At 46.2% G+C, this 20,640-nt stretch overlaps 1 protein-coding gene across 1 annotated transcript in view; it reads right to left on the reverse strand.

Moving 5' to 3' along the window:
• The window catches only part of AGBL2 (AGBL carboxypeptidase 2), a 2,805,139-nt gene that overhangs the window by 2,285,184 nt on the left and 499,315 nt on the right, over positions 1-20,640 (reverse strand). The window contains exon 6 of the mRNA XM_069623090.1: positions 11,760-11,867. Coding sequence (XP_069479191.1) covers positions 11,760-11,867 — 108 coding nt within the window. The remainder of the gene's footprint in view (positions 1-11,759; positions 11,868-20,640) is intronic.

The following is a 20,640-nucleotide window of genomic DNA, read 5'->3' on the forward strand; positions in this document are numbered from 1 at the left end:
TTCAGTAGGTGAAGTGGCAAGCACCAAGCGTCATGCAATTGAGATGTGTAATATATTTGCTGCTAGGAAGACGGGGATGTTGATAAGAAAGCACAATGCTAATCGTTGAATAACCCGTCCCGTTATCAGCGCTATGGTTAGATTAATACTTGTGGGCATTCCACCTCAGGAGAGGTGTCCAAGCCATTTGCATCGTGCAGGGAAAAGGCTAGATCAGATAACCTCTTTTCCTCCTCCTGAAACTTCTCAGGTTGTCAAGGAATACCCATCAGGGCAAACCCGAAAGGAACCGGGTTGTCATCCTCGTCGAAAAATGTCCTGGATAGAGGACATACAATCCCTCCTAGAAAGTGGTTGAATGAGCGGGAATGGTCGGGAGCGGTGTTCCACTACTTTTATTTTTTACTGTTAAGAGCTCCATTACTTTTTACAACAATTTATACCATTCTGGGACTGTTCTTTGTGAAATTAAAGCACGCTTCTCCACTTTACCACTGTGTCGAGTCCTGGAATTGGCACATGGCTTCCTTTCCATCTTCCACTATGTTAAGGAAGCCATTCTCTTTTCCCCCTCAGTAATGTACTCAGCTTCCTCAGGTATTAGATACCATAAGGTGAGTGTATATTTAGACAATGCACATGAAGCATTAACCGCTTTTCATGCCATACTGCCGAAGGCAAACACATTTTTGCGACAGCATCATTATGCTGGTCATCCCTGTCAGGGGGGTTAAGTGGGATAGGCGCTAGCCTTGTTACCAACAGTTTCAGCCTGTACTACCATGCTATCATGTGCTGGATGTCTGTTAAGGAATTCAGACAAGGCTGGTCTATATTTCTTAGCAAAATCCTGGCAGACAGCGGGCCCAGAGCAGGGAGTCTTCCATAGTTCCACAAGATGATTTCTGATAGCATTGTGCAAGGGGAGGACATTTTTAACGGTTGTGCCATTGCCTAGGATGTCTGTCAATTCAGATTTAGTTATGTCACTGGCTGGGGACCCCAACCTAAGACATCCGTTACCTTTGCCATCATTCTCTTGTATGCCACATTAGCGTGGGCTTGTGGGAATTCTACCTCAGGAGAGGTGTCCAAGCCACTTGCATTGGGCAGGACAGAAGCTAGATCACAAGCTTTTTTCCCCCTCCTGAAACTCCATAGGCTCAAATCCAAAGCGAACCAGGTCGTCATCCTCATTGAAAATGTCCTGGAAAGAGGACAAACTCCCTCCTAGACTTGAGGGATCTTCGATTGCCGTTGATGAATGCTTTGACGATGGCGCAGATGGAGCCGATGGAACGTCGAAGTCGGTGGCGTTAACAGCGTCTGGCTCTTTAGTGCACGAGGTGCTTGGTGAACCGAGTCCCTGCTGGCTTTGTCGCGCACGGTATGCTCGATGTTCTTTTTCCAGGAGGAAGAGAGAACAGGCGGGCCAGCTTTCTCAAAGACCTGCATCATTTTGATGCAAAATTCTTCCCACTTGTCTGACAAAGTGGATTTAGATGGGAAACGTACCTGTCTTTCTGGAGAGGAGTTTGTGGGTGAATGCTTCCTTGTTCTTCGACGAGGAATGATGGGAGTCGCTCCTTGAGTGAGATCTCTTATGGTGTTTCTTCAACTGTTTTTTCTCTTTCTCTGGCAATTTATCAGGCGTGAAGCTCTTTTCGCCCAGTTTGTTCATCGAAGGTGTCACACTTGGGGACTTCAAAGATGAGCAACCTGGGGCCAATTTGGAGGCTCTCCCTTTTAAGGCTCTAGGTATCAACTTGACTCGAGCCCCAATCCGGCATGATGTGATCGGTACAGAGGCACCACAGACAATCTCTGTGAGGATTGGTGAGCAACATTTGTGTACCCCAAACATAGAACATTTTGAAAACCAAAGTTTTCGGAGTAGACATGGTGAATAAATCTACGAAAATGTGAAGGAATTTTTTTTAAAGAATATATGCCATTGAATTTCACTAGCGCAAAGTTCCTGATTAGCATGCTGGGCATGTGGAAAAAATGAACCAAGGTTACCGGGTGCCAAACGAACCATTTGTACCCGCATCGATGTCACAATCAGGAGCTTCACTCTTTGCCCCTCGTGGGCATTACCCTGCACTTCTCTGTGAAGATTACATCATTTTTTGCCTGCATTTTGCCTCTGGACCGCACACGCCAACATTTCGAAAAAACAAAATGTCGGGCACGATGCGGCCTGATAACGAGACTCAGCCGCTGTCTCGTTGCCTAGCAATGTGTGTTTGTTGATCTTTAAAACAAACACTTCCGCCGGCAGGCGGAATAGCCGGTGGCCACGCCAAGCCCACTATAAGGCCAAGCAACCCTGTTTGACACTGTTCGCCGCTGAACGACGCGAGGCGCCTCATTCATCCGAACCTTGACTCATGAGCATGTACCTGTCGCCAGTACCTACCTGATGTAAGTACTACCTCCCCTGCAACGTAACTAACTATTGTAAATCACTACCTGCACCTAATATTGCAGTCAGCTTCACCCCATTCCACTCAAACAGCGTTACATTTATGCACTCTGTCTGTGCTTGGTGATCCTTTGCTCACGTGATCAATACTAATTGCATAGTGTTTCAAACTACACACCTCTGCCATGCTGTATTGACATGCCCATATCTCTATACCCCGCATCCTATCTCTAACTACCCACGCCAATTGTTCCTCCTTATGTCCCTTGAAATTGCCTATTGCCTATGGCATAGCCCTAGGTGGCTCCCCATTTGAGTGTTGCATTTAGTCCATATGCTGCCTACCATTTGATTGATGCATTTAGCCCTAGGTGGCTCCCACTTTATTGTTGCATTTAGCCCATAGGCTGCCCACCATTTGATTATTGCATTTAGCCCATATGCTGCCTACCATTTGATTGTTGCATTTAGCCCATATGCTGCCTACCATTTGAGTGTTGCATTTAGCCCATATGCTGCCCACCATGTGATTGTTGCATTTAGCCCATATGCTGCCTACCATTTTAGTGTTGCATTTAGCCCATATGCTGCCTACCATTTGATTGTTGCATTTAGCCCTAGGTGGCTCCCACTTGATTGTTGCATTTAGCCTTAGGTGGCTCCCCATTTGAGTGTTGCATTTAGCCCATATGCTGCCTACCATTTGATTGTTGCATTTAGCCCTAGTATACCTCAGTTACATATTCCATAGAAAGTTTATCTCCACCATATACTAGTATGCTCCTTACAGCTACCAACCAGACGGTCTACATCACAGTCCTCATACAAAGCATTACATTCTACATCATGTTATTCCACACACCAACCCCTGGGACTCCACCCACCTCGACGTCCTCCACTACTCTGATTAATACTACTACTAAATTATTCATAGATATGAAAGACTCTAAAAATCTCATACCAAGTCCCTGCCCAACTATGGCTAGAAACACATGCCTTAGAGCTAGGTTAGCCAAATATACGAGCCTCCTGCCAGATCTCTCCCCACCAGTATAGGAATAAGGACTCCCAAAACTCTGTCTAGCCGAACGACCACAAGCACGAACCTAGCTCACAACTGTGGCCCTAGCTCTATAAACTGCACAGCCAATAACGGCAAACCCAAACCTTCACAAGCCCCCCAACCGACAACAACAAGTGCAACTAGCCCTCAGATCAAAGGAGCTCTAATAAACTCCAGATCCCTAGTAGCACATGCCACGGAAATTGCCGTCCTGATCCAGAGAGATGATCTAGATTTCCTTGCCATCACTGAGACATGGCTACACCCTGCAGCAGGTCCTATGCTTATGCGAAATGTCCCTGACGGCTACTCCAATCTGAGACAAGACAGACTAAAATCCAGAGGAGGAGGCATCACTATCATTTACAAATGTAGCCTCGCTATGAGATTAGCCACCTCGATCAACGTCCACTCATGTGAACTACTATCAGTTAAAGTACCACTTTACCAATGCCCAAACCCTTAATATCCACCTAATATATCTCCCCACGGGCCCTCCTGCGACATTTGAGGATGATATTAACACCATCCTGTGTAGTAATCTCAAAAGTTCAACGCAAACACTTCTACTTGGAGACTTTAATATGGGCTTTAATGATCCATCAGACCAGCTGGCCCCAACTACAGTGAACATCCTCACAGAACTTGGATTCACCCAAAGAAGTAAAACTTTCACCCACAACAAAGGTAGAACACTTGACTTGGTGGCAGACCATAACTGTTAGGCCAACATCCGCTGCATCTCACCACTAGCGTGGACTGACCACCACCTTGTGTCATTCATGCTTTCTACTACCAGACCCCTTCCTCCACCCGCCCTTAGGGCTCCACCTACACTAACTAGAAACAAAAAGAATATTACTGTGGACAGGCTTATCCCGGCCTTACTTCCCACCCTCAACCTGCTCCCAGACAACACTGATCCCGAGAGCCTGGTCGAGGAATATAACAAAATTATGACCACCTCTTGGGACCAGATCGCCCCCCTCAAACTTAGACCAAGCAAGCAGTAAACTCACTTGAATAAATGGTTCACACCCTTCCTAAAAAACCTAAGGCAACAAAAAAGAAACTGTGAGGCTGCCTGGAAAAAACTTCCATCAGAAGCCAACAAACTTAAACTCACCAAACTGTCTTCCCTCTATACAAAAGAAATATGTCTTGCTAAACGAATATCCTTCGACACGCGCATATCCCAAGCCAAGTCCAATATGAAGGAACTATTCACCATGCTTAAAGAATTAGAGACACCTATAGCATTACCTGACACAGGCACTAAAGATAAAAAAAATGGTGTGCAGATATCCAACACGCTTTAGCCAACAAAGGTCTACCCTACAAAACAAAATATCCTGTAAAAGTGCTTCTCTAAATGACCCTCCTCCATCCAAAACAATTGGGAATACCAACACTGATGAATCCATCCAATTCAACTTCACCAAAGTTTCTATTCCTGAAGTGGAAAGAATTATTCTGTCCCTTAAACCCTCCAAGTGTCAGGGCGATCTCTGCCCTGCGCAGCTCATCAAGGATGCGGCCTGAGACCTATCACCTTTCATTACAAAACCTATCAACCCGTCCTTCACTACTGGTATCATCCCTACCAACCTTAAACAATCCTGGGTACTCCCACTCCTAAAAAAAAAAGTACCCTTGACCCATCTACACCTACTAATTATAGGCCAATTACCACAGTGCCCTTCCTTCTAAAAATTCTGGACAAGGTAGCTTATATACAAATCCAAATGCATCTGGAACTACACCACCTATTAGGAGCCAGACAACAGGCTTCCGTCCCCAACATGGAATGGAGACAGCCCTCATCGATCTCAAGACCCAAGTTGATGAGCTTAGATATAATGGCAAATCATCCCTACTCCTCCTCCTGGATCTCTCGACTGCGTTTGACCTGGTCGACCACACTATTCTATGCAACCACCTTGACACAGCAGTACACTTCTCTGACAACGCTGTTACCTGGATTAGATCCTTCTTAAATGGTAGATCAATGCGGGTCTTCTCGCCTCTAGCAGCTGCCGACCCCATACCCATCACCTGCGGTGTGCCTCAGGGATCCTGCGTCTCGCCCACACTCTACAACATTTTTACTAAGCCCCTTTTCGATGATCTGGATCATCTTGGTATCACCTACACTAACTATGCAGATGATACCCAGATCCTACTCCCGCTTTCAGGAGATTATGAAAAGGATTTGGCCTTGGTGGATAGAGTGTACATCATCATCCAGGCATGGATGGCCACGCATGGTCTATGCCTGAATGATGATGATAAAACCGAACTCATCATCCTGGGCACCCCCCATAACCTAAAAAAACTAGGATCTGACTATACCTCATTTATAATTGTTGGCAATAGTATTAAAGTAGAACACGAGGTAAAAGCACTAGGCTTTTATCTGGACTCAAGCCTTTAATTTGCCAAACAGGTCAATTCTCTAGCGTCCTCCACGGCTTACACGTGCAAACTTATTAGCACCGGCAAGCCATTTCTCTCTGACAGTAACTGCACCACCCTGGCCAGAGCCCTCATCCTGTCTCGCCTGGACTATTGCAATGCCCTCTATTTAGGATCAACTAAAGCTACTATTAGAAGAATCCAAACATTACAAAACAATGCCCTTAAAGCGGCTTTAGGCATTTCCAGAAGAGATCACATCTCTGAGAGCAGCCGACATAACAACTGGCTCCCAACCAATGACAAAATCCTTCTAAAAACCCTGTCGCTCACCCACAAATCTCTCAACAATGCTGCCCCCATTTACCTGGCTGAGAGATTCCATAAACAGACATCCCTGAGACCACCTAGATCAGCTAATAGAGATCGACTTTCCATACCGAGCTTCAAAAGCTCCACAATTGGGGGTAACAGCTTCCCAGTGAAAGCAGCCAAATTGTGGAACTCCCTGCCTCCCACACTGAGAATAGACCAATCCTACCAAAACATCAGATCCAACATCATCATTTGGCTGAATTCTAATGACCAGTAAATGATAACTCCTGCTCAAGCAAACAGCTAGGACTCACTGCTACGGTACTCTATGCCTGTATGAAGTGTATCCTCCCTTGCTTCTTTCAACCTGCTACCCTTGTGGTAACTACAACTGCCCTACTCACTGCCTGTATACTTGTATTTATCTCCACCCACCCGGCTTTATCTATAAACACCCTAACTTTGTATATATTGCTTCTGTAAAATGTCTATCATTTGTATATACCCCTCTTGTATCCTACGCCTGTAAATAGGCATCTTCTGTATATACCCTCTTGTAATTAATGTCTCATATGTAAATTGTATACCTTCTCTGTTGTAACTAAGCCTTGCATACGCTTGTAACTGCTGCGCCCTGTTACCCCCGGGTATGATGCGCATTCCAAATAATAAAACAAACAAACAAACATCCGGTCACGAAGACGACTCGATGACCATCGACTCCAGAGTGCACGGCATCCCCTGCTGGGAAAAAGTTTCCCAGAGAGCTGCAAAGTAGGAGAATATATATATATCTAAGATGAGGAATTTGTGTGTGGACACAATCCATTAGAAATTGGTACCTTGGTGTGGGTGCGCGTGTGCGGTGAGTGAAATGAAACAGTGTAGCAAAGGTGCTTCAGAGTAATTGAGAAGGGTGACAGAGCGTGAAAGGAAGCGGTTTATGGAAAAGTTTTGGTGGAGTGGAATATAGGGAGTGTACATACAGTTGTAAAATCAATGTGATGTTTGACAGACCACTGGACAGGGGGAGAAAAAGAGAGAAGTAATTTGCCTTCACGCCGTCAAAAGCAGTCAGCTAGAATTAGGTAATAGGGGTCATCAATCTCTAGAGACAGTCCTGGGGTTTCAGGACTGTCTGCCTCACCCAGATACAAAGGTGGATGGATGTCTAGCGCTTACCTCAAACTCAACCCATCTGAAAAGGAATTCCTCCTCCTCTTCCGATAACACCAATCATACCCTTATCTAGACATAGCTGTTATCCATGAAACTAGAAGGCTATACCTCACTGCTGACACCAAGTCCCCTGGGTTCGACCTTGATGGCCCAGTGTTAGGCAGAAACCTGTGCAGTTCCCTTAGGGAACACTGCAAAAGATTTAAGACTACAGGTGTTGGCAGTAAACCCACTTGGTAGCAGTCTGCACCACCCAGATTTACCTGGTAGCTGTGGCTGAGCAGTCAGACTTCCCTCAATAAGAGTTAGGCAGTATGCAAACTATACACAATAGGCACTCAGATACAATAATACAAGCAAACACTGACCAGAGCTTTGGTATCAAAATATATAATTATTTATTTAAAAACACAGTTTGAAACACTCCAGCACTCTTATTGTAAAATATTCTAAACACAGTTACTATTGTAATATATACACCCCTTTTCCCTTATCAGATAAGTCACAGTAAAACACCACTTATTTTCATCCAGAGGTGAGCGCTTAACTAGACTGCACTCCAATACGTTTGTGAGAAAGGGAGGGAAAAAGACAGAATATGGAAAGGTACACCACTCTAAGATTCAGGAACACTATTAGCAAGGCAGAAGAGCAAAAAGTCACTGGTGAGCCAAAGTCCAAAGGCTGGGCCCCCTCTTAGAGAGAGCAGAGCACAAATGCGCCCAAGATCACACAGTTACACTAGGCTTAGAAAGTCTTACAGAGGGTTCAAAAAAAGAGTTTAGAGAGGCTTAAGAAAGTTTAGCCAGGGTGTCCCGACTAACCCAGGTTCGAAAGCCGGGGGCTAAATCTACCCCGTACAGTTGGTAGCAAGGGAAGCCAGGCGGGACACGGTACCTTAAGTGGGAAGGATCCTCCAGCGGTGGCAGTTGTTCCTGGTAGTGGGTGCAAGTTGCGTCGACGTCCGGGGGAAGAGAAGATCTCGACTTGGAGGAAAGATGAAGGTCGTTGCACTACCAGGGCAGAAACCAGCCGTGGAGTTTTCCGGTTAAAGGTGGTACCTTTGTTTCGCGGTTGTGGTAAAACGTGGTATCCCGGTTGCCGGGGTGCTTGGCACGGGCAAGGTGGCCACGAGGTATGTCGGGAAAGCGAAAAGACAGTGAAACTGGTTATCCTCACCAGTCAAAGGAAGAAGACTCTCCGGCGGGAGATCTCCTCTGTCGTTGGGAAAAGTGGTGAGGCAGTCCAGCAGGGCTCCACCGGTGGTGGTGTCATGGCAGGTCGGCCCAGCTTCTCCCTCGTCGGATTCTTAGGTCCTGTGGCGACTTCTGAAGTTCCAGTCCCCAAAACCCTGCTTTTACGCAGCAAACCCCCATTCACTCAGCCTAGCAGTCACTCAAACATGCTAAGTGGTGAGCCGGCCGGCTCACCACTTGGGCCAATCAGGATGGAGTGCGACTTGAGTTGCGTAGGCAACTCAGTCCAGGGTGCCTAAATTTCCCTCCACCCCTCCTAAGTACTCCAGACAGAGTGGCACCACTTTGGCGGGCTTCTGTGGAGAAGCCCGCCAAAAAGTGGAACAAAGGGCTCGACTTAGGTTGGAGTCACAGAAGAGAACACAAACGCCATTTTAGACTCAAGTTTTGGCAAAAAATACCAACCGGAGAATTAATATTAATTAAATAAACCGGCGGTATGTTCGAGGCTACCGTAAATAATTAAATAAAGGTAGTAGACTAAAACAATGGGAAATCCCATAGGAAAATATTCGCGGTTGAATATAAAAAGTAGTATCCCCTGCCACCAGCCAAAACTCGATCAGGGGGGACGGAGACGTGCCCCCTCGACTAACAGACCCCAGGGCAATTGAATTGCCCCAGCCAGTACGTCCACAATATGATGGTTTGTACTGGTTCTGTTCAGAATTTAAGACTAGTAAAGTGAATGGTGACTTTACATGCCCTGGGAGACAGTAGTCAGTCCCAGGGTATGGAGTCTATACTGGGGGGGGTCACTATGACACCCCTGTGTCACTGCACTGAGGGTGCTGTGTAACACACATCACAAAAACACATGAAGCCCTATGGAGTAAAAGACCCCATAGCCCATTAAACACATCTAGATTCAAAGAAACACACTCAAATCATGCCCAAGAGCGAGGGTAAAAGAGTCTCACTCTTGGCAGGAGAAAAAAATAAACCACAAAAATCCAGCAAAGCTGCTGGGGGACTCACTAGGTTAGGAAATTCAGCCTAAACAGAGAATTGTCCCTAACACCCAGTACAGGCCCTTGTCCTTGCTCACCTGGATGGTGGCAATGCAGACTAACCGGTCTAACCATCTCCATCCTGGCACGAATAAAAAGCATCTTTCCTGCCATGATCTACGACATAAAAAGACCTCCATAAATTTGATCACATTACGTCCACCCTCATCAAACTACATTGGTGACGCCCACAAGCATGCATCGCCTTCTAGTCCAGCTGCGCCATTTTCAAAGCAGTCATTTTGCATTGTACCTCCTACCTAGCCAACAAAGTCACCATATCTGACAGCCAAAACTCCACAAAAAGCTCTGATCTGGCCAGATTAGGGCTGCAAAAATGCATAAAGCCCACAGTAAATTGGCATTCTTCCTCTACGCCATCAGGCTGTGGAACCTCATACCTACCAATATTCGACTTGCACCCACTCACATGCAATCCAGAAATGAGTTCAAGAACCTTCGCCACAAACTGTACATACCACAGATCCCATATACTAAGCGACCCAACCTAACCCATAATTACTGCTCCTGTTGCTTAATTGTATATAATTGGTGCTCCTTTACCTGTATTCCTACGAAGCAATTGTTGTGCAGTACTCTGTTGCTGTCAAGTTCGTCACCGAAATCGGATAAGGTCCCAAGCTCCTCACCTGTTTCTTCCTGACTTGAAGATGAGGATACCTTCTTCCTTCCTTTCTTCTCCTTCTTCTTCGTTGTTTTTCGTTCCTTCAAGAGGTAAGGTCCGCCTCGGAGGGAAGCCACTATGTCTGCCTCAGAAACTGACGGACTAGCAGCCCCTTCTCTAAGACAGCCGGGTAGGGGAAAAGTCTGTACAGGCAGAAAAACCCCTGGAAGTGTGCCATGTGATGTGGATCCAATAAGCAGCTCCTGGTAAAGACTTTGAGCAACAAGGCGTTTGGAGTGTCAGGCAAGAAATCCTTGTTGAGTCGGAAACAGATGGTTATATTTCCAGGCACACGGTGAGCGGTAGTTTGGAGAACCAGTGTACTTGGAGGGAGACACAGAAAGCCAAGTAAGCAGGTACTCGGTTAGCAGGAGAACGGAGACCCAGCATACTTGGGAGGCAAAGAGAGCCAGGGAAGCGGGAGCCGGGGGAGAACCAGCGTACAGGAGGGAAGCACAGTGAGAGGCAGCAAACCAAACAGAAACAACAGGAAGCCCAACAAGAGGAAAGAAAGCACTACCAGGGACAGAAAGGCAGGGAAGGCAAAGAAGGCAAAAGGATCAGGAGGGGAATCCAAGGAAGTCTTACACTAGCGTCTTAGCCATAAGGAAACCTAAAGGGATAGACGCCACGGGTTAACAGGCGTTACAGTTGCTTCTCGGAGATAGGTTTGCACTCTAATACCCTAACTAAATTAAACCAAAATAAAGTTTGAAATCTTTGAGTCATATTTGACCCAACACACTTTATGAAACTGCAGATATGTGCAGTGTCCCAGCCTGGCCTGTTCCTTTTGAGAACCTTGCAGTGATTCCTAGAGTACTTTAAATTTCCATACAAAGTTCAACTCATGATTGCTTTCATTACAAGCTGACTGGATTAGTTTAAAGCCATTTACCAGCATTTGACAGATTTCAGCTGGTTGACCCAGTTTTAGAAGGATTCTTGTTGCCACGTTCTCAGAGACCATGTTTCTCTGCATCACACTTAATGCCTGCCTATCTGTTTCCTTGTTCTATTTTTCCACAAGGAAAACACAATGGCTGTATTAAAGCAGGATGAATCCGATTTTTGGCCGATAATAGTAAAAATGAAAAAAGCCAGATAGGCAATTTGTTATGTATGTTTTAAAGTGGTTTAAAAGCTCAACAAAATATATACAGTCATGTAAAGTGTTCCGAGACACTGCTCATGTAGAGCGGTTCAGTGTTCATGAATATTGATGAAGATCCTTGTATAGAACATTCTTAGCTGGAGATGGTCAGGGGCACAGGCTGACAGAAGTTCTGGATTTAGCAATAGTAGGTGCATTGGTTATTTTGAGCGCCATACGAATGGCGCTCCGCTTACTTGAGGTATCAGCATAACAGCGATTCAAGGAGCATGCCCTAGATGTGAAAATGAATACCTGGGTTTATTTGATAGACAACAGTCCCACTTTCCTCTCCAACAATCTGTGGCTTTATCTCCTTCCCTGTTGGCTCATAGTATCTCTCAGGCTTTGGAGGAGTCCATTCTAAAAGAAAACAAAAATCACAAACCTTGTTTAAACATTGACATGATGGCTGGAGATGAGAAAATGAGTGATGGAGACATGCAAACAATTATTTCAGGTATTCCATCTTTAGTTAGAGTATCACAACTCTAAAAAAAAGTGTGTGTCCCAACACCGTATGGATTTATCCATGACATTTGACAGCGTCAGCACTTTTCCACTTGTTTCCACCAGAAGACAAAGTGTGACCTAGAGGAAAGGTCACCAATATAGATGGTCCTCTGGAAAAAAAAGGTAAGGGGGTGTGAACGGCGGTGTCAAGGTGGGCAAACCTTGGCCCCGGGAAACAATCATCCAGGGAACAATATTGCATGTCTAGGACCAGTGACTACCGCTCCTCCTGACCCCCAGCGACAATGTTTGCCTGGAAACAAAATGATGGGACCACTGGGTGAATGACAGACAGTGGGGCTCAGCAGTGAAGGGCATGAAAGAACTGTTGCCCAGCTGTGACCGTAGACTGGTGCTTTGCTGAGGCCTGTTGAGAAGAACAAGTTACTTCTTACCTTGTAACGTTCTTTCGATGGGATGTTCCTCCGACGTATTCCTCATCTTTGATAATACGTTTCCAGCTTGCTGGCCTCAGAATTTTTTTCTGTAGAGGGCGCTGCACGTCGACGTCCGCCGAGTCGATGTCCCTCGACGGCCACCGTATCGGCGCCAACGTCACCATGCCCATAAATAGCCACGCGCAGCGTCCGTTGCTCAGTTCCGTTTTGTAGCATAAGAAAAGTCATGCCTGAATTGGTTATTTACCTTGAAGGAGCGTAAACTGCAACCACAAGGGAAGTATTACTGCGGGGATGGATGGTAGGGGCGATAAGGAATACGTCGGAGGAAGATCCCATCGAAAGAACGTTACAAGGTAAGAAGTAACTTGTTCTTCGAAGGGATTGTGTCCTCCGACGTATTCCTTATCTTTGATAGACTCCCATAGCAGTGGCATGTAATTGGAGGTGGGAGTAAGAATATCATGTATCCCTTTAGGGATGGACTGTATGTAATACGGCTTTGCCAAATCTGGTCTCTTGACTAGTGGAGGAATCCAGGTTGTAACATTTTGTGAATGTATGTGCGGACGACCATGTGGCAGCCGCACATATGTCTCTGACCGGTACCCTTCTTTAGAGGGCCGAAGAGGCTGCGATACCCCTGGTTGAATGAGCCCTACGATTTTGGGGTGGCTCTTTCCCTGCCAGTTTGTAACATTCCAGAATGGCCAAAATAATCCACCTGGAAATGGTTGGTTTTGTTATGGGTAATCCCAACTTGTGACCCGAGTATCCTACGAACAGTTGGCCTGCTTGCCTGATGCTAGCCATTCTGCTGATGTAAAAGCTTAGAGCTCGCCTTGGGTCCAGCCTATGTAGCCTTTCTTCCTCTTTCCCCGGATGGGGACGAGGGTAGAACGGAGGTAAGGTAATTTTCTGAGTAATATGAAATTCAGAAACCACCTTTGGGAGGAAATTAGGCTTCACCTGTAGGACAACTTTGTCCTTGTGGAAAATTGTATGTGGGGGTTTACAGGAGAGAGCTTGTAGCTCGCTCACCCTCCTAGCAGATGTTAGTGCTACCAATAGAACAGTTTTAAGCCTGAGAAATCTCCGCGAATAAGAGTAAAGTGGTTCGAATGGAGTGCCCATTAGGAAGTTTAAGACTACATTTAAGTCCCATAAGGGAACTTGGAATGGTTTTGGAGGATAAACATTAGTTAATCCCTTGAGAAATTGTATCACTAGAGGTAGTTTGAAATACGATGGTTCCTCCGCAGTGCGCTTGAAGATTGAAAGTGCTGCAAGATAGCCTTTTACAGTGCCAACTTGAAGGCCTGAGTTTGCCAAGTAGAGTAGAAACGATAACACCGTTGGTGTACCACATGAAAAAGGGTCGATATTCTCTTCTCTACACCAGCTACAAAATTCGTTCCAACGGCAGCGGTATAAAGACTTTGTTGCTGGCCTTCTGGCCGAAAGCAACACCTCCATGACGTCATCAGGGAGATCCCAATCCTTGTACCTCACCCTTTCAGAAGCCAAGTGCGAAGGTTGAGGGTTCTGATGTCTGGATGGAGAACCTGACCTCCCTTCTGCGAAAGAAGATTCTCTTTGAGTGGAAGACGGATTGGAGGGCAAATGGACATATCTAGAAGGTCCGGGTACCACGTTCTCCTGGCCCAGTCCGGGGCAATTAGGATCATGGTTTTCCGGAATCTTCTCAACCTCCTGGTCATTTGAGGAATAACAGGGACTGGTGGAAACGCGTAAAGGAGTGGAAACTCCCAGTCCACTACGAACGCGTCTCCTAGAGCTCTTCTCGGGGGAAATTCCCTTGAACAGAACAGATCACACTTTCTGTTGGTGCTTGTGGCGAACAGATCCACCTGAGGGGTTCCCCAAAGGGCGAAGATCTCTTGAAGGACTTCCTGAGCTAGCTCCCACTCGTGGGAGACTGTGCTCTGCCTGCTCAGAGCGTCCGCTGTCAAGTTCTTCTCTCCGGCTAGGTGGACTGCCGATAGAGAGATTCCTTCCTGAATTGCCCAAAACCAGAGCTGCATTGCCTCTCTGCACAGTGGCAGTGACCCTACGCCTCTTCTTTTGTTGAGGTAGTGCATGGCCACCATGTTGTCAGTCATTATTAGGACATTTCTCCCCTGTACTGATGGCAGGAAAGCTTTCAGCGCTAGTCTGATCGCTCTCAGCTCCAATGGGTTGATGTGTAGTCTGGACTCCGATGGAGACCAACGACCGCTGATGGTCAAGTCGTTGGCATGGGTTCCCCACCCCATGAGTGAGGCGTCTGTGACTACTGTTATCTCCGGCCATGGTTGCCAAAACAGTTCTCCTTTCAAGATGTTCTCTGGATAGGCCCACCATTGAAGGTCGCGGGCTACCATGTCTGGAATCCGGAGGAGATCTGTCATTCTCCCTGAAAATTGCGACCACTGAGTTCTCAGTGCCCACTGAAGAGATCTCATTCTCAGTCGAACCTCTGGCACAAGGAAGATGCAGGATGCCATGAGGCCTAGCAACCTCAAAAAGTCGAAGGCTGGGAGACGTTGGGCATTTTGAAACTTGTTGACCATCTGCAGAATATCTTGAGCCCTCACCTCTGGTGGCAAGGCTTTTCCCAAGGAAGTGTCCAGGACCGCTCCAATGAACTGGAGTCTCTGTGATGGTATCATCTGTGACTTCTTTAAATTGAGGGAGAAGCCCAGTTTGTGAAGGAAGTGGCAGACCTAATCTAGCTGGGTCTGAGCTTGTTCCGAAGATACAGCCCTGATCAGCCAATCGTCCAGGTAGGGGTAGACGTGGATCCCTTCCCTCCTTAGACTTGCAGCCACTACCAACATTAGCTTGGTGAAGACCCTCGGGGCAGAGGTTAGCCCAAATGGCAGAACTCGAAATTGATAATGAGAGTCGCCAATTGCGAACCACAGGTATTTCCTGTGTTTGAGATGGATTGGCACATGGAAATAAGCATCCTGAAGGTCCAGAGATACCAGCCAGTCCTGGAGCTGGAGGGCCTGAAGTATCTGAGAGAGAGTCATCCATCTTAAACTTGTCCTTCCTGAGGAACTTGTTCAATTCTCGTAAATCCAGGGTGGGTCTCAGTCCTCCGTCCTTCTTTGGTATGAGAAAGTAGGGGGAGTACCAACCCTTGTTCCTGTCCGCTACAGGTACCGGTTCTATGGCACCTTTCTCTAGCAGGTCTATAATTTCCTGCAAGAGGAACAGATCTGGAACTTTTAGAGAGCTGTTCCCCGGTGGATGACTCTGAGGGATGTGTAGAAAGGGTAGGCAGTAACCCTGGGCAACTGTCTCCAATGCCCAAGCATCTGACGTAATAGCCTGCCATTCCGTCAGATGGTGAGTTAACCTGCCCCCTACAGGTGTCTTGTGTGGAAAGACCTCAGAGTGGTTTGGGGGCAGCTTATGCAGATGCCGAGGGTAAAGAGGCACCTGCTGCTGCTGCGGCCTTAGTACTTTTGACCCGTCCACCTCGGGTGGATATCCTTTGGCCTCTTTGAGTCGGCTGTCCTCTGCCTTTCCCGAATGTGGAATAATAGCGAAAGGACTTTCCTCTCCCAGAGGTTCCTGAGGGGCGAAAATGGGTTTGGCGGATAGCAGCTCCTAAAGATTTTGCTGCCGCTTTAGATGTCTGCAACTTTTACAGACTGTCATCAGCCTTTTTCCCGAATAATGAAGAGCCGTCAAAGGGCATATTCAAAAGTCTGGCCTGTACATCTGGAGCAAAGCCAGACTTTCGCAACCACGCATGCCTGCGGATTGTTATACTTGCCGCCATGGCCCTGCTAATACTGTCAGCAGAATCGATGCCAGTTTGAAGTGACTCGCACATGGCATCTTCGCCATCTTTAATAATGTTAAGGAAGGCTTCCGTTTTCTCTCCTTCGGGTATGCAGCCAGCCGCTGATGAAGCACACTCCCACAGTGTGTAACTGAACCTGGCGAGCATACAGGTGGCGTTGATGGACTTCAACGCCACACTACAAGCAGAGAAGCCTTTCTTTGCCATAGAATCGTACCTCTTGTCATCTCTTACCTGTGGGACAGTAGGGTAAGCAGTCCTGCTGCTTGATGAAGTTGCCGGGTGTTTCGATAAGTATTCAGGGTCAGCTGCAGCTACCCTATACTTGGCTGATAATCTTTTATTGACAGCAGGGATAACTTCAGGAGTTTCCCAGTTAGATTCAAGCTTTCTTTGTAAGGCTGTATGGAAGGGGACCACAGGATCCTCCTGTGGACCTTTGTCTAATATGTCTGTCAGGTCATCCTGTTGAAAAACAGGCAAAGGCGCAGACCAACCCATGAATTCAATAATTCTTGCCATCAGGGTTCTATTGGGTGTTTCGGCATGTTCCCCTGGGTCTGGCTTAACAAAATCCACTTCTGGGGAAGTGTCCAGCCCACTTGCCTCATGTAATGACTCCTGTAGGTCTTTCAACCTTCTTTCCTCAGAGGTGAAATCCTCTGAAACAGGTAGTGTGGTCCTCTGCAACCTGAAGGTTTCCTGGTCAGAATCTTCCCCTTCTTCATAAATTGAAGATAATCCAGGGTACTCTGACCTCTGAAATGGTATAAAACCTATTTCTAAGGCAGAAGGAGCCAAACTCATAATTATTGGGCGAGAGAACGTTGATGTCGTTGACGCCGATGTGACAGGCTTCGAAGGCGCAGAGAAAACCGGAAGAGGCCTCGAAGAACTCGAGAGGATCGAGATCCTACTCGAGGATATCGACGACAGTCTCGGCGTCGTGCCGGAGGCTCTTGGAATCACCGTTGGCTGTGGAATAGCTGTGGTCTTCTCTTTCATCGGCGTCGATGTCGGAGTCGACGATGGCGTCAAGTCGATCGACCGATGCGTCAAAGAACCCTTCGACAACGACGTCGATGGCGCCGATCCATGCGTCAAAGAGATCTTCGACGACGGCGTCCAAGACGGTGCTTTCTTACCCGATGGCCCGTGGCGCTCTGGGGTGGAATGTTTCGCTGAGTGCTGCGACTCGCTGCGTTTTGATTTTTTGAGTTTTTCACCCGGGGTATCACCCTCAGCTGTCTTCGAGGGGGTCGAGGTCGCTTTCTCGAAGACGCTTAACATTTTCTTCCTGAATTCCTCCCACTCAGCCTGAGAGCTGTGTTTTGTGGGGCAGGAGACCCTTTCTGGGGAAACAAAGGACGACGAGGAAGGGGATCTTCGACGTCTCTTCTTTGAGTGTCTTGATCTCGATGAATGGTGGGAGCTACCTCGAGATCTAGAATGGGAATGTTTGACGGCGAGGAGACGAATGCCTCGACCGAAGAAACTTTCGAGGAGGTTTTGACTGACTTACCTCTCTCGAGCTTCCCCTTGTGCTCCTTCAAGGCTTTCGCCGTCATGGACATGCAGTCCTCACACTCCGAACAATGGTGCTCGGCTCCCAAGCACCACAAGCAGATCCTGTGTGGATCCGTTATCGACATTTTTTTACCGCAGTCTCGACATTTTTTGAAGCCGGGTTGCGGCGTTGTCGGTTCCGATGAAGATGCCATCGAGAACGAATTGGTATATTCGAGTAGATGTAGATTAGATTATCTGACTGAACAACGATGTTCCGAGGCCCCACGAAGCACGGAAAAACAGAACTGAGCAACGGATGCCGCGCGTGGCTATTTATGAAATGCTGATGTCGGCGCCGATACGGTGGCCGTCGAGGGACATCGACTCGGCAGATGTCGACGCGCAGCGCCCTCTAAAGCAAATATTTCCGAGGCCAGCAAGCTGGAAATGTATTATCAAAGATAAGGAATACGTCGGAGGACACAATCCCTTCAAAGTATGTTTCTCAGATTTCTCTTTCTTTAGTAATAGGGCCATCCCTATTACTAAAGAAAGGAAGCCGTCCATGCCATCCTTTGGGGAGGAAAGCAGCTTCCAAGTGGATGCAAGAGGAGGAGACAGGGGGCAGCAGAGTAACCACAGAAGAGTATTGCGAAGTGATCAGGGAGACAGGAAGTGTCAACAGAAGAGTCTGGCGAGGGGTAGGCAATGAGGAAGAAGGGGCTTGCACCTACTCAAGGGCTAATTAATCTGCCAGAGATTTTTCAAGATCTCCCCCGAAGCATACTACCGGGAGGGAGGATTGGGAGTGAGAACAATAGTTGCGAAGAGCAGGAAAAAAAACACCTTCCCGGTCATCTCTTTGAGACCACATGCCAACCCAAAGTGACTTTTCTTCCTTATAGAGTCTTGATTGTTTCTCCAATAAAGGGAAACCTATTTGGGGTGCAAGAAAACCAGAAGCGTTGTGCACTTCTTTGACAGGGATCCTCACAAGTGGCACCAGAAGTGGAGCTGCAAATTTATTAAGGTAAAACAGCCACCCATTATTATGGAGCATGTCTCACAGTGCGTAGCAGGGGGCTAGTGAACGTTGCAAGAAAGATCCGGAGCAGATAAAGTGCACAATTAAGACCTAAGAAGCCACCAAAAACCAACTACTGGCCTTATAAAATTTTGGGAAGTGTGAAGGCATCATGAACGAGACACAAACAAGGAGTTAGAAATTTGGCGTACAAACTTTTATTAACTAAAAAGAGGGTTGGGAAAATGCCTTACTTGCACTAAGCTAAGGTGGAATTTCCCTATCTAAATGAAACTAATGATGGTCTGTGTCAGGAAGTCCAAAGCAAATGCCTGTCTGTGTCCAGAAGCTATACTTGCCCTCACATCGAACTGAATACAATGTCTAGGGATGTCAGAATCAAATGAGAAGTGTTCCAAATAATAGCTCAGAACATCTTCCAGCTCTTAAGTGGAAAAGGGTTTTCTTTTCCCCATTATTCAAATAGTTCACTCTGCAACAAAGGGGTTTCCCTTCCCGTGGCTTTCACATCTTCCAATGGTTCACTACAACGTAATTCCTCAGGATAGTTAATGTTCCAACATAACACAGTTCGTTGTGCTATTTCCCCAGCTTTCCGAGTTTGGTTACTTGTCACCACTTTATAAAGTTCAGCTCAGCAACCTCAGTTCACATAGGTTTCCTGTATTTAATTATAGTGTGGCTTTTCCTTAGGTAGGTGTGTTCGGTCTAGGCGCAGCTGTCGGACCACACGGTCCACCCATTACAGGTCACGCAACCGACACACCTTACTTGATTCTGTTTCATAGGTTTCTTGCCACAGTTTAAGCTTCCCAATAAGGTTTGACTCAGTAGCCTTTCAACTGCCTTTGAAGCTGAATTATCACACATTTTGTTACCATTCACTTTTCCAGTAGCTTTTCGCCACACTTTCAACTTCACGATGAGGCTTGAACCAGAATTCTTTCAACTGCCTTTGAAGCCATTTTATCACAGATTTGTTTAACATTCCCTATTCCGGTAGCTTTCACTTGCAAGACCAACATAGGCTTCCCAGTACACTCCCCTGCTAGGAAACGTTTTTTCTTGCATACCAGCTTTGCTACTATTTTAGTTCTCTTGTTTAATTATTTTTTGTTTTGTTTTATAGGTTAATTAAACCTTTTAACAATTTACACAAACTTTATCAATTGTTTTTATTTTTATTGTGTTATGGTTCAAAAGAACTTTTCACAAATATAATATCAAAAAACAGTTTAAAAGAGAAGAAAAAGAACATGCAATCATCAATGATATAGTTTTACACTTTACATTATTAAAAGAAGAAATTACAGGAAGAAATTACAAAGATATAGATAGCACAGAGAAAAAATATAAAATATTCTTTGTAACTTAATTCCACACCGACACAATACAAAAAAGACACTTACACTAGTAACCCAGGGAAAACAAAAACAGACATAGCACACCATTCTAATAAATCACAATGCACTTCTAACTCAACTAATAACTTCAAATTTTCTTCAAATTCCGTAAGTTGAGAGTTCGTCACCTTCCATATTTGGGTAATTACAATGATTAGGCTCCTATTCCATCCTGCTAGACATCTCAGCCAGAAATGTTCACTTGCAATATAGGCCAAATCATGCTTTGCAAAATATTTCTCATATATGGGGCTCATACTTTTGCAACAAGTGAGCACGTGTCTAACTGTTTCCACCTCTGTTTCATCACAGCACAGTCTACAGAACCTCCTTTCCACAGGAACTCTTAACCAGGCTCCCCGTATCCCACCAAGAACATTAAGATGATTGAGCCTCATGTCCAGAAACATTTTCCGGTTTACCTTGAAAGGCATCGGTTTTAGATAGT

This window comes from Ambystoma mexicanum, chromosome 11 (genome assembly GCF_040938575.1).
Source record: "Ambystoma mexicanum isolate Mex_15411 chromosome 11, UKY_AmexF1_1, whole genome shotgun sequence".
NCBI lineage: Eukaryota > Metazoa > Chordata > Amphibia > Caudata > Ambystomatidae > Ambystoma > Ambystoma mexicanum.